Genomic DNA, 13,989 nt, shown 5'->3' with positions numbered 1-13,989 from the left:
CTTATTTACGTATTGTTTGGATTAAAAGAATTTTTAGAGAAATAAAATGGTGGAGAAGAAAATGGATGAAAAAAATTAATTTTTCATTGTTTGGATCAACAAAAAAATTGAATGAAAAATAAAAAAATGTATGTGGAACTCATGTAAATTTTTCCCTTTAAAGTTGCGAAAAAACTGATGGAGAAATGTAAACATGGATAAAAGTATAGAATTACCCTTTGAATTATAATTTATATATAATATATAAAAATATTAATATAATTTTACTTTATTATAATTTTCTCTCTTCTTACTTTTTCTTTCATCCAAGCAAAAGAAAAAATTTATTCTATTTTCTTTCCATTAATTATTTTTTCTTCATCTAAACAACACAAAAAAAAAAAAATATCTTTTTCTATTTTTCTTTCTTCTCATTTTCTTTCTTTTTATTTTCTTTCCTCTTATTTTTCATCTTATATCCAAACAATAGTTTAGTGTTTATCCATTTATCTCCTATTAATATTATTATAATAAGGATACATGTGATTTTATAAAAAAGGAATATATCCTAGATTTTGATTATCTGAGAATTTACTGAGTGGTTGGAATAGCTCCACGTCACGAGCCAATGAATGCTAGCAATAGGGATGATCACAAAAACAGCCAAAATATGTTTTAGGGTTAGATGGAAACTCGTGAAATCCTCACGAACTGCCACGCGAAATTAGATGGGACTAAGTGTGGTAAACGGGCTGAAACCTGTCGGACCGGCCTGCGTAACCCGCCAAAAAAGGTAGGGTGGGCTGAAAATTTGAAACCGCCAAAATTAAAAAGTCTGCCTACCTTGTACTACCTAATTCGTGGGTTTTGGCGGATTTCGGTGGGGGGAGGCGGGTAGGCTTTCCTGCCGGGCCAAGCATTTTTTTTATCAGGGCTATTTTTTTTTCAAATTTCAATGATGTTATTGATCTACAAGAGGATAAAAATATAATTGAAGATATTCTAAGTTATATTTTAGATTATATTTTATGTTTGATTGATTATAAATTTGAAGATGTTTAATTATATGTTTTGGACAATATTTGTTTTGCTTTGGACAATGTTAGTTTTATTATTTTGTTTTAAAAAATTTGGTTTATAATTATGCTTATTACATACTTATAATTATAAAGACTTTAATGTTTGTAAATTTAGAAATTATAAATTTATTGAAATAGTTGTGAAATTATATATATTGTTTAATATTTAATGATTTATAAAAAAAATGAGAGATTTGGCGGGTTCGGCCCCGCCAACCCGCCAGCCTACCGTTAGGCAGAACGTGGGAGGAATTCAGGACCGTCTCACTAGGCGGAACGGAACGGTCCAATCCGTCAGATGGTAGGCTTTTGGCGGGGCAGGACGGGCCTATAGGAACACGGACATAAGTACTTGCCCCATGAAACCTATTAAATACACGCGAATATAAAATTACTAATTTATTCTGATTTATATATAAATAAATCCATTTCTTGAATTTAGTAATCCTAATCTCTCTCTATCTCTCTCTCTTTCTCTCCCTCTCTCCCTCTCTCTGTTACCTAAGGGATAATTAAATAGGGACTTGCAAAGACGGAGAAAGGACGGGAGAATTTTTTTAAAAAATAGGAGTGAGGGATGGGAAGGAGGCTTGTCACACTCTCCAGAGTACTCATTACCATACCTAACTAGCAACGGAGATCCAATCTTAACCAATTTAAAAGGTGACGCGTGGACTTCATTTGCATTGGACCTTTAAGATAATAAACCTAAGTCGGATTTAGGACCCTAACCATGGGCCTTTAAGGTTGATCTTGCTTGCATTGAGGTCTCACTAGACCTAAATATATCTTGGATTAATATTTTGAGTTATTATTATAGCAAATATTATACTATTTAATATTATAACACTTAGTATATGTAAAAGTTGGATATATTTACAAATTTTTTTTAATTCAAATTAAAAAATTAATTATTTTTTTTAGTTTTAAATATTATTTACTAATATAACAAAAAAATAAAAATAACAATAATCACTCACATAATTAAAATAGATAATCCTAATATATACAATAATCACTCACATAATTAAATATTTTTTTCTTTTTTGTAATAACTATTTATATAATTTATTGAACAAATTTTCTCATCTTAATATTTAATGAATTTAACATTCAAAATATTATTTAACATACAAAATAAGTAACTTAAGTCATCATCTAAGATGATAAGTATAGTAGTGCAAATATCTACTTATTTATTAATAGTGAAAAATATATAAATAGTATAAATTGATACTTTTTTTCGTATAAAAATAATAATAAAGGTTATTAATTAAGTTAATTACATAATCAAATAATTATGAATAATTTTTTAAATAATAATAAAAATGAGATTATTATTTTTAGATATTACAAAGTTTATGAAAAAAATTTAAATAATAAATCAATCTTCAATCGATTATACATTAGATATTATTATTTACGTACTAATATAATATATATTATCGATTATTATGTTTATAATTAATTTTTAGCCTAAATTTTGATAACTAAAATTTAAATGATTGAAATTATTAAGTGCTGAATATTTTGTATCTAACCAATTTTATTTCTGTTACTAAAATTAAAAAAGGATGAATTGTTAATCAATTCTAAATTTAAATTTAGATTTGAGTAAGAAAATAAAAATATTTTAAATTTTATCTCACTAACTATAATTAATTTTAAGATAAGAAATTATTTTATACATCATATATATTGTAGGATAGTATGGTCATTTGTTATTTTTAATGGTAAATATTGTCAAATAAAATGGTATGAGAAATTAGGAAAAAAAATATTTACAAGTTCAAGAAATATTAATTTATTTTTTAATAGAATAAAATATATATTAAATAATAAAAGTTGTTATTGGTTTCTTTTCATACTTATTAATACTCAATGATGGTGTTTTGGTACATCATGTTATCAAGAAATATTAATTGATCTAATAACTTTTGTAATGACATAAGTTTATAAATTTAAAAATTTAAAAATCATTTCATAAAATGTGAAGTTTCAACAAGTAACAATGTTGATCATATTGTTTTGACTTCAAAAATCAATACGATACCAACAAATAAAATTGTCTTAGATAAATTTCAACAAAGACAAAAGTCTATAAGTGTTGCTATTAATGAGAAATTAATCTATTTTAAAGAAAAATACAACTTTTTTTCTATGGACTTTCTAACTCGACAAGTCGAGGACTCCACCACATATTGATGCTCTATTTATTAAGGGTCTGCTGTTAATTAATAGATTGTTATACACACAATGCGAGATTCGAGCTCCAAATATTTACTTAAGCGGACAAATGAGATGACTATTTAACCAATCCAAATTAATTAAAATAAATACTAATTATTTTTAATATTTTTAAATTAAAAAAATTTATAATAATAATTACTATATATATTTTTTATTTAATTTTTTAATAAAATTTTTTTATATAATTTTATGCATTATCCTATGTAAGGCACGAGAACATACTCTAGTTAGAATAATTAAAATGTGGATATATGGTATATAATGATATTTGATTGATTGGTCATGTAAAATATTTTTATTCCTAAACTGACGTGATGCAGATAAAACTGCTCAGATCAATTGTATTAAGTGGCAATATGACTCTAATAACTAGTGCACACAATAAAGAATTACGGCAAATCACATTCCAGACAAGATAGACTATTCTTGGATATTGTATCCATATTATATTCTTGGACTTCAATACTAAGAGCTTCTGACTAAGTAATCAATTTTGCAATTCACTATGATATAGAACTCAATAATAGTCCATCTTTACAAAGTGGATAAATGCATTAATAGCAAAATCACATGGTAAGTGTCATTTTCTTTTATCATGATGAATCAGCTTTGTAAAGCAATTCCAACCATGACCAATAAAGCCACCAGCATTTGCAAATGGTGATAGAGTTGGTCATTTTACTTTCTGTCATGATATTCAAATAAAATTGATCACAGTAACATCCAGATCATACACAAATAGGTAATGCAAATCTATTAATATATAATAGAAGAGTAATAGAGTGGTATGTGAGTGATAAGTGAATCGTTCTATATCCGATACGTGGAATTGTGTTAGATTGACAAGTATTTGCTCTTAAAATTGGACACCTGGCAGTTCTCAAATAAAGAAGTAATTGGACGGGATTTTGATTCAAATTCAAATCTATTAATATATAATAAAAGAGTAGTAGAGTGGTCTATAAGCGACAAGTGGAGCGTTCTATGCCCGACACGTGGAACTGTGTGTGATTGACAAGTATTTGCTCTTAAAGTTGGGCACCTGGCAGTTCTCAAATAAAGAAGTAATTGGACGGGATTTTGATTCAAATTCAAATCTATTAATATATAATAGGAGAGTAGTAGAGTGATCTGAGTGACAAGTGGAGCGTTCTATGCCCGACACGTGGAACTGTGTGTGATTAACAAGTATTTGCTCTTAAAGTTGGGCACCTGGCAGTTCTCAAATAAAGAAGTAATTGAGCGGGATTTTGATTCAAATTCAAATCTATTAATATATAATAGGAGAGTAGTAGAGTGGTCTGTGAGCGACAAGTGGAGCGTTCTATGCCCGACACGTGAAACTGTGTGTGTGATTGACAAGTATTTGCTTTTAAAGTTGGGCACCTGCCAGTTCTCAAATAAAGAAGTAATTGGGCGGGATTTTGATTCAAATTCAAATTGGAAATGGTTTTATTCTAGGACTTGCAGCTGCATTTTTATTGTTAACAAGAAGAGAAGATAAGAGAGAGCCTGCTGCAAGTTTTGAAAGGGGGAGTAGTTGGCACCAGCAAAGGGAAAGACTTCCTCTTTCGACGTTGCAGAGAAGAGAAGAAGAAAACAACGGTGAAGAAACAAAGAACGACGGAAGAAGGAGAAGAGGGTAACGACGACAGGGACGGTCACAGAGAAGGATGCTAGATCGACAGAGAAAAGAAGAGAAATGAGGCGACGGCGGTGATGGATGCCACCGCTGCTATTGGATGCGTACAACTGTGTCTATTTACCTATCTAGCGGCATTCTGCAGAATGATCCATTTGAGGTTAGTTGTGTAACGTTTAAATGCATATTTTAAAAATAAGATCATTACTTGATTTCTTCTATCTCTCTCTTTCTCTGGGCAGATGTGGAGTATACACAAATTAATTTGTGGTTCAAAATACCTAGACATATCACCAGTGAAAAAGTAGGAGGAATTCGATGGTGATGGAAGCAGTAACTGACAGAGAAGATAGCGAATGTGTATTTTCGACCTGTAGAAAGTCCTAGCCCTAACCTTGCACACTTAGTAAAAAATCACCAAATTTTAAGGATAAAAATATCTCATTTTTCTAATCATACTTGCAAAAAACCGTATCAAAATTCAATTTCTAAAGCATTTTTTGAGAATACATATTTAATGTTGAACATTTTTGTCGCATTTTTAAATTATTTAACGTCATTTTTATCGATAATAAAATTCGGAAGTATATTTTTGATACTTTACCCAAATAAATATATTATTTCTGTATTTGTTATGAATTCAATTTTTATAAGATAAATCATATTTGATTTAAACTAAGTGAATGATTTGTAATGGGTTAACTAAAATAGAAAGAATTGTAATATATATAATTATATTGACTATCTTAATTTATTTATTTAATGTTAGCTTGAGAAATAGATAGATTTGGCGGTAAGAGGGAAAAGTCATCTTCTTCATCTAGTTGCTGAGGAGGTGGCATTGCGAACTTCTTCTTTACTGCGGGTGGCCACTTCAACGATTCGGTTCGGGTTGAGAGCTTCACCTTCGAAGAAGAACTTGTTTCTTCCTTTCCAGATTTTCCAGAGCAGGTATGCAACCTCCTTAATCTTTCTTCTTCCATTTCTTTCGATTTTCAACTTCTCAATCAAATTCATCCACAATTGTCAGAGGCTCGTGGTCTGATGCCACACTAATTGCGAGGTTTCACAATTGATGAGGCAATGGGTGACGGATTCCTCTTCGGCAGAGCAGCAGCGGCACAAGGGAGATATTCCTGGGATTCTTTCGTGCACTTACTCGTAGGTATACCATTGTGCATGATCTTCCATAGGAAAATCCTCACTCTCAGCTGTATTTGCCAGTCCCAAATTGATGCTCAGAGTTTCTTCTCGCGACACTGGACTGAGAGCATCTCCAGAGGAGGGTCATAGAACTGGTAAGCCACTTGGTAGCCTGAAGCAGCTGTGTATCTTCCTTGTTTCTCCCTGGACTAGGTAATTTCATCCTCTCCTTCTGTAATGCTTGTCTGAATAATTGCTTGAGTTATATCTTAATTAAAAATTTCTGTGATAAACAGAAACTGTTGGTTCCACACTTCCACTGTCTATTATTTGTCATGAGCTGAGATACCCATTATTGTTCGGGTGTTGCATAATAGTCAATAGAGGGGGGTAATTTTTTATCCATGCGTCTTCCATTAACTTCACTGATCTGCTGCTCCTTATCTTCCACTGAATCCCCTTTTCAATCACTTTTCTGCCTTCCAACATACTCTTCCAACTCCAGGAGGGGTTATTTCCTACTCCTGCCTTAAGAAAGGATGGAAACCTGAAATATTTGCTCTTATAGACTCTGCTAATCAGTGCGTTAGGCCTGCTCAGAATTCTCCAGCCTTGCTTTCCGAGCATGGACAAATTAAAAGCTCTAAGATGCTTAAAATGTAGCCCGCCTTGTTGTTTTGGTTTGCACATCAGATTCCACCCAATCCACTGCATTTTCTTTTTATTCTCTCTTTGGGCCCACCAAAACTGCATCATCATACTATGAAGTTCCTCCATGAACGTCTCCGGTAGTTTAAAACAGCTCAACGTATATAAAGGGACTGTGCGATGCTACTGCTTTAATAAGAATCTCCCTTCCTCTTGTTGATAGTAAGGATCGTTTCCAGTGTTGTAACTTGTTAGAAACCTTATCTTTAATATAAGAAAACGTTTCTCTCTTAGATCTATTGATAATTGCTGGTAATCCAAGATATTTGTCTTGGTTATCGACATGGGGAACATTGAGAATAGCCGCCAGGTGATCTCTAACTTCCATAGGAGTGTTGTGGCTAAAGAAAACAGAGGATATGTCTAGGTTAATGACTTGGCCGCTTACTCGAGAGAATAAGTGTGAAGAATAGTTATTAACTGTAAGCAATCCTCTTCTGTTGCCCCATTGAATAAGATGGAATCATCCGCAAAAAATAAGTGGCTGACTGCAGCACAACTGCGGTTAAGAGATACGATTCTTGTGTGAAATTTAGTGTGAAAGAACTTGGTGTTCTTGTCACCCCAATTATGCCACTGGATACGAGATTTCTCCCTCGAATATCGTTCCTCCATGTCATAAGCTTCTTCCAGCTCAGCCTCTAAAATTATGATAGTCTCACCATTTTGCCGAACTTCCCTTTTCCTTTTCCTCCATCAACCGATTATTAATTAGGGAGATTTGGGCCTAAGAGTTAGAGCTATGAGTCTTCTGCCAATCCACAATTGCATGCTTATATCTCTTTAGCTTTTGATGGAATTTGAACATTAGAGATCCTTCACAATCAGTCCTCCATACCTCTTTGATCAAATTTGCGATCACTTCCTTATCGCACCATCTTTGTTAGAATCGGAATTGTCTCTTTGGCTTTGTTGTGTGTGTTTCCAAGGTGAGTAGAATCGGCCTATGATCTGATCCCACGTTAGATAAATGAGAAACCAAGGCTCTTGGGTAGGAATTTTTCCATGCTTCTGACGCAAATGCTGTATTCAACATTTCTTTGATGTGGTTGATGCCATATTTACGGTTAGTCCACGTAAACTTTGGTCCTTCATAACCCAGATCTATCAAACCAACCTCATTGATGAAGTTTTGAAATTTTTGAATTGAGGACTCTGACTTTTCTCTACCTCCTTCCTTGTCAAGTACCTCTCCTAATGCTCTTTCCACTTTTCTTCCAAGCTCCCTGGTTTTGCAGTAATTAGGAAGTCCTCATAATTATATCCAAATGGGCACATTTGCAAATTCACTTTCATCTATCTGTTTTTTTTGTTCCCATCTCTTTAGATTGAGTATGTAATTTTGAATATCCAGGAGTACCTCTTTCAATCCTCAGTACATCCATTTCATCATAAAGAAAAAAAGAATTGGAAAACATTACCTCCATGATTTTGTACCTTGAAACCTGCCGGTTGTCCCCAGATTGCAAACATGGCAGCCTCCATTGTTTCTGAGCTAAAAGGACAATCAGCCATAAGTCTTCCCATTAAACTTTTTGTACACTTATCCAATTCAGATTGAAGGTCTCCATCATCAAACACCACTATCTCCTCTTCTTCAGCTAGGTTATGCTTCTGATTCTGTCTAACAGAATTCAAATTGCTCCTCATGATTCACCTTGTTCACCAATTTTTTTAAAAAGTCGCACGACTTTGAGAAATTTAGGATTATTCTGCTAACCCTAGCAGAGCACAGAGAGAAAACCCTTAGACCAATTTTCCAGTACCACATTTGATTGTTAGTAATACTGTAATAGTAAAATACTTTTATGTTAAATATTAGGTTTTTTTTGTGACTTGTTAAATATTAGGGTTTAAAGATTATCAATTAAAAAGGTTTGTATAAAAATATGTAAAATTAAAATTTTTAATATATTTTTCATTTATTTATTAAAATAAAATATCACAAATTTTTATTAAAAATAATTTTAATTCATGTCTTTAAAACATAAGTTATCTAAATCCTAAATATTAATAAAAATAAATATTTATATTTTCTCTATTTTAATGCTTCTGGTTTCCTTTTCATGAGAAGATTCCTACAGTTAATGCAAAAATAATAATAAGAGTAATTATCCAACTCAGTTTTTAAAGATTTTAAAAGTTGATATTTTAGCTTCTCAACAAAATTAATATTTTGATCAATTTCTAAAATTTTACTTCCACAGACAAATCAATTTCGAGTCTATTTTTTGGCAGACTAATTACCCAAGTCTCCCAAGGATTTTAAAATGAAAAGAAAATTAATACACAGATTAATTTCGGTCGTTTTTTTCCTGTAAGATATAAAAGTCCCTCCTCTATTTTACTTTTATTATATGTCAATCTTTATTATTATTAGCTTAGCTTTGTGTATGTGGATGATGACACTAGTATATTGATATACTTTTTTGGTTGAAAACAAGTAAGGTGAATAATGATGCTTAAAAATTTAAATTAAAATATTTTCTTTTAATACAAACATGTTTTTTAAAATATGACATTGTCGGATTCATGTTGACAATTTGACATTATGCATATGGAATTAAGTTGCAAATTTGGCATACTTTTTTTTTGTTAGCATGGTTTTTGCACACATTACATATAAAAAAATAATATGTATGTGCCACATGAATGTATATGTTAAGTTAGTTTAATTATGAAGTAAAAATTCAGTTAATTTTTTGAGTTAATTAATAATTTAGTGATCAAGTTGAGATTCAAGTTAAAATAGAAGAATAACTTTGATTATACTTAATTCATAACTATCACACCAAGCTAAGTTGTATTAAATACAAAAATATCAAATGGTTTTAACCTTAAGTTTCTTGTTAAATAATCTCTAATAACTTTATTGAACATTATTGACGTTGCTTGTGTATGTAGTGAAGATGGTTTAATAATATTTTTTTAAATAATACCATATTAGAAATAAAATTGGTTTAATTTAACTTTAAAAAATTAATTTGATTATAATATCTACTAATATTTTTTTTCTAATAAATACTCAAAGAATTTAGTGAATCATATCGAAAAATAGACGAAAAACTGTTATGTTTGACGGAAAAAAATTTTGAAAAGTGATTTGTGTATTAATTTTTTTAGGAACTAAAATATCCGCTTTTAAAATTTTTGAGAACTGATTTAGATAATTATTCCGTTAAAAAATGAACTGAAAACTAATTTATCTCTATCAAAATAAAATCTTACAAATATTTGTGTATTAATTTTTTAAAAAACTAAAATATTCGTTTTTAAATTTTTTTGAAACTAATTTGAGTAATTACTCTAATAAGAATAATAATAGATTAAGATAATAAAAATTATTAATTCCTTGTTTTTGGCCGTTTATAAAAGCAGAAAACAAACAATTCAAAAACTAAAATAAATATTTTTCTATAACCTAATCCTCGATTAAGTTTGAATACTACTCTCTCTCTTGCTCTCTCTCAGGTCGAAGAACTCTTCAACGCGGCACATTCCTCTTGCTTGCAAAAATTGTTTTCATTGTTCTTATCCTCACCAGTCAAATTAAAGTATGCTCTTCAAATGCCAAAGCTCTCTCCGTATTCTGTTCCCCATTCCGTTCTCCGTCTTTGCTTCCCTTCAACTTCATCCCTGCACTGTCACTCTCAGCCCCAATCACTTGATGAAGCTGTTGATTCCTTCACTCGCATGCTCTCTATGCGTCCTCCTCCATCCATCATCCAATTCACCAAGATTTTGGGATCTCTTGCCAAGACCAACCATTTCCCCACCGCCATTTCCCTTTTTCAGCAATTACAAGCCAGGGGAATCGCTCCCAACTTATTTACTTTGAGCATCGTAATTAATTGTTGTTGCGGCATGGGTCGTATCACGCTTGCTTTCTCTGTACTGGCTAAGATTTTCAGGATGGGTTTTCAGCCTGATACGGTAACATTGAATACACTCATTAAAGGTCTCTGTCTCAGTAGTAAGGTTGAAAAAGCACTGCACCTTCACGAGAGAATGCTGGATCAAGGATTTCAGTTTAATGAAGTCACTTACGGGACCTTAATCAATGGACTCTGTAAGACCGGACACACAGCAGCTGCTATTCAAGTGTTGAGAAAGATCCCACACCACCCACGGTGTGGGATTGTTCCTAATGTGGTAATGTACAGCGCAATTATTGATAGTCTGTGCAAGGATACACTTGTAAGTCAGGCTTTTCATTTATACTCTGAAATGCTTGCTATGGGAATTTTTCCCGATGTTATCACTTACACTACTCTAATTCATGGACTGTGCCTTGCGGGTCAACCAATGGAAGCCATTGATTTACTAAATCATATGATGCTGAAAAACATTATTCCAAATGTTTGTACGTATAGTACTTTGATTGATGGACTATGTAAGGAAGGAAGAATCAAAGATGCTAACACTGTGTTTGCTGTTATGATAAAAAAAGGTGTGAAACCAGAAGTGGTTATTTATAATAGTTTAATGGATGGATATTGTTTGGCTAGTGAGGTAGATAAGGCAAAATATGTATTCAGTACAATGGCTCAAAGTAGAGTGTCTCCTGATGTTTGGAGTTATAATATCATGATTAAGGGATTGTGCAAAAGTAAAATGGTTGATGACGCCTTGAATCTCTTTGAAGAGATGTGTTGCAAGAACATGGTTCCTGATATGGTAACTTACAATACCCTAATTGATGGCTTGGGAAAATCAGGAAAAATCCTTTGTGCTGAGAAGCTTTTTCAAAAGATGCATGATAGAGGTCAACTTGCTGATATAGTGACTTATAATTCTTTGTTGGACGGGATGTTCAATTCCAAACAACTTGAAAAGGCACTAATGTTATTCAATCAAATGAAAGAGAGTGGCATTGATCCAGATATATATACATACAACATACTTATAAATGGCTTGTGCAAAAATGGAAGATTTGAAAATGTAAGAGAGATTTTTCAAAATCTTTTCATTGAAGACTATAAACCAAACACGTGGACACACAATATTATAATCAATGGGTTTTGCAAAGAGGACTTACTTGATGAAGCATTGGCATATTTGTCAAAAATGGAAGCCAATGGTTCAACAGATATATGTACGTACAATATAATTATTGATGGCTTATGGAAAGGTAGAAGATTTAAGGATGTTCATCAGATTTTTCAAAAGATTTTTCTTAGAGGCCATCATCCAGATATCTGGACGCACAATATTATGATCAACGGGCTCTGCAAAGAGGGATTGCTTGATGAAGCATTGGCATATTTGTCAAAAATAGAAGACAATGGTTACTCAACAGATATATGCACGTACAATATAATTATTGATGGCCTATGTAAAGGTGGAAGACTTGAGAATGCTCGCCATATTTTTCAAAAGCTTTTTCTTAGAGGCTATCGTCCAGATATCTGGACATACAATATTATGATCAACCAGCTCTGCAAAAAACGCTTGCTTGATGAAGCATTGGCATATTTGTCAAAAATGGAAGACAATTTTTGCTCAATAGATATACGCACGTACAATATAATTATTGATGGTCTATGTAAAGGTGGAAGACTTAAGAGTGCTCAACAGATTTTTCAAAAGCTTTTAGTTAGAGGCGATCGTGTAGATGTTTGGACATACACTATTATGATCAACGAGCTCTGCAAAAAGGGCCTGCTTGATGAAGCATTGGCCTTAAAGTCAAAAATGAAAGATGCTGGTTGCTCTCCGAATGAAGTAACTAACAAAATAATCAGTCATTATTTGAAAAATGTAAAAATGACAAAGCGGAGAAACTTCATGAAATGATATCTAGAGGGCTATTGCAAGGATAAAAGTAGTAAGATCCTGCTTGTTAGACATCAGAAAATGTTGTTTGTATCTCTTTCTTGTTGGAAGTATATTATAATATAAATTCTTATTGTAGTCTAATTGTATTTATTCATAATTGTAAATTATTCCTATTACAAGTCAAAGTAAAATGTTTCTCTACATGAAAAACCATGTGAAAACTCCAATTAAAGGAATAGGGACTTACTGTTTGGTGTTGTATACTAGCTATCATTTAGATTTACTTAAAGAGTTAAGACTTTTTATGTATTCCCAACGTGTAGGAATTTAATTTTTGTTTTAAAATTAGACAATTGTAGTTTTTTTTAAAGGGGTAAAAATTGTTGTTTTAATTTATGTAAAAATTCTAATATATTTATTATGGTATTCTGATTGATGATTTATATAGTTCTTAATCAATTTTCTAAATCTTTGCTTATTGGGTATTAGACTTGCATAATTAGACTGAATATGCCTAAGGAAAGTTATGTGTAGCAAAAATACTTGGGTCACATCAAAGGAAAGAATGGAAAGATTAGTAAAGAAAAAGAATTTAAAAAGTCTAAATTTTATCGACTTTGATGTATGTGTGGGTTATATAAGGAAAAACAAACCAGATAAAGTAAGTCTAAATTTTATTGACGTTGGTGTATGTGGATTTTTTTTATGCTCTATCTTTTGATTAGGGGTGTGCATGGGTCGGGTGAAACCGGGTTGATGTGATCTAGACCCGATCCGAAATATATACCGGACCTATTTATTAGACCCGAACCCGGCCCTAAACCCGATGAAATCTATACACTTTCGGGCTACGATTATACCGGGTGAAAACCGGGCCGTTAACATTACATTACCTTGATACCTTCTTATAAGCTAGCATGTGAAAATATCCAAATTTTCAAGACTCCAACCATTATTTGACATGATAAAATTCACTTAGAAAAATATAACAAGAACCAACTATTCTCTAAAATTAAAGCATAATCATAATCAATACTAATATTGTCTAATAACACCAAATATTTAAATCAATATAAATAACACAATATTATGCATTAGTCTAAAATCATATGTATTTTAAACATAAAACATTAACTTATAGTTTTATAATAACTAATAACACAAAATATTAAGGTTTACAATACTTAAATTCCATATAAGAATTGCCATCATCTATCACTAATAACACAAAATATTAATTTTGTATGATGACCGGGCCACCGGGCCGACTTCGGGTGACCCGAGCCATGGCCCAGACCTGACCCGAAATAATGACTGGGTCTATTTTTGAGACCCTTACCCGGCTCTAGACCCGGTGAAATCATACCAAAATAGTCCCTAAAGTGTTCGGGGCCGGGCCAGGTTTTCGGG

At 31.9% G+C, this 13,989-nt stretch overlaps 1 protein-coding gene and 1 long non-coding RNA gene across 2 annotated transcripts; one reads left to right on the top strand and one right to left on the bottom strand.

The window, feature by feature from the left end:
• Positions 1–5,637: 5,637 nt before the first annotated feature.
• LOC140179000 (uncharacterized) lies at positions 5,638–8,568 on the bottom strand. Its single transcript, XR_011872390.1, has 2 exons — positions 8,223–8,568; positions 5,638–8,027 (listed from the first exon to the last, which is right to left on the bottom strand). It is a non-coding gene; the product is annotated as an uncharacterized lncRNA (long non-coding RNA).
• On the top strand, positions 5,730–12,780 carry LOC112750981 (uncharacterized). Its single transcript, XM_025799931.3, has 3 exons — positions 5,730–5,901; positions 5,981–6,306; positions 10,273–12,780. Exon 3 carries the CDS (start codon positions 10,369–10,371, stop codon positions 12,595–12,597), a length of 2,229 nt encoding a protein of 742 aa, XP_025655716.1. The 5' UTR covers positions 5,730–5,901; positions 5,981–6,306; positions 10,273–10,368; the 3' UTR covers positions 12,598–12,780.
• Positions 12,781–13,989: the final 1,209 nt, after the last annotated feature.

This window comes from Arachis hypogaea, chromosome 15 (genome assembly GCF_003086295.3).
Source record: "Arachis hypogaea cultivar Tifrunner chromosome 15, arahy.Tifrunner.gnm2.J5K5, whole genome shotgun sequence".
Taxonomy (NCBI): Eukaryota; Viridiplantae; Streptophyta; class Magnoliopsida; order Fabales; family Fabaceae; genus Arachis; species Arachis hypogaea.
This window is presented reverse-complemented; position numbering and strand designations above follow the sequence as displayed.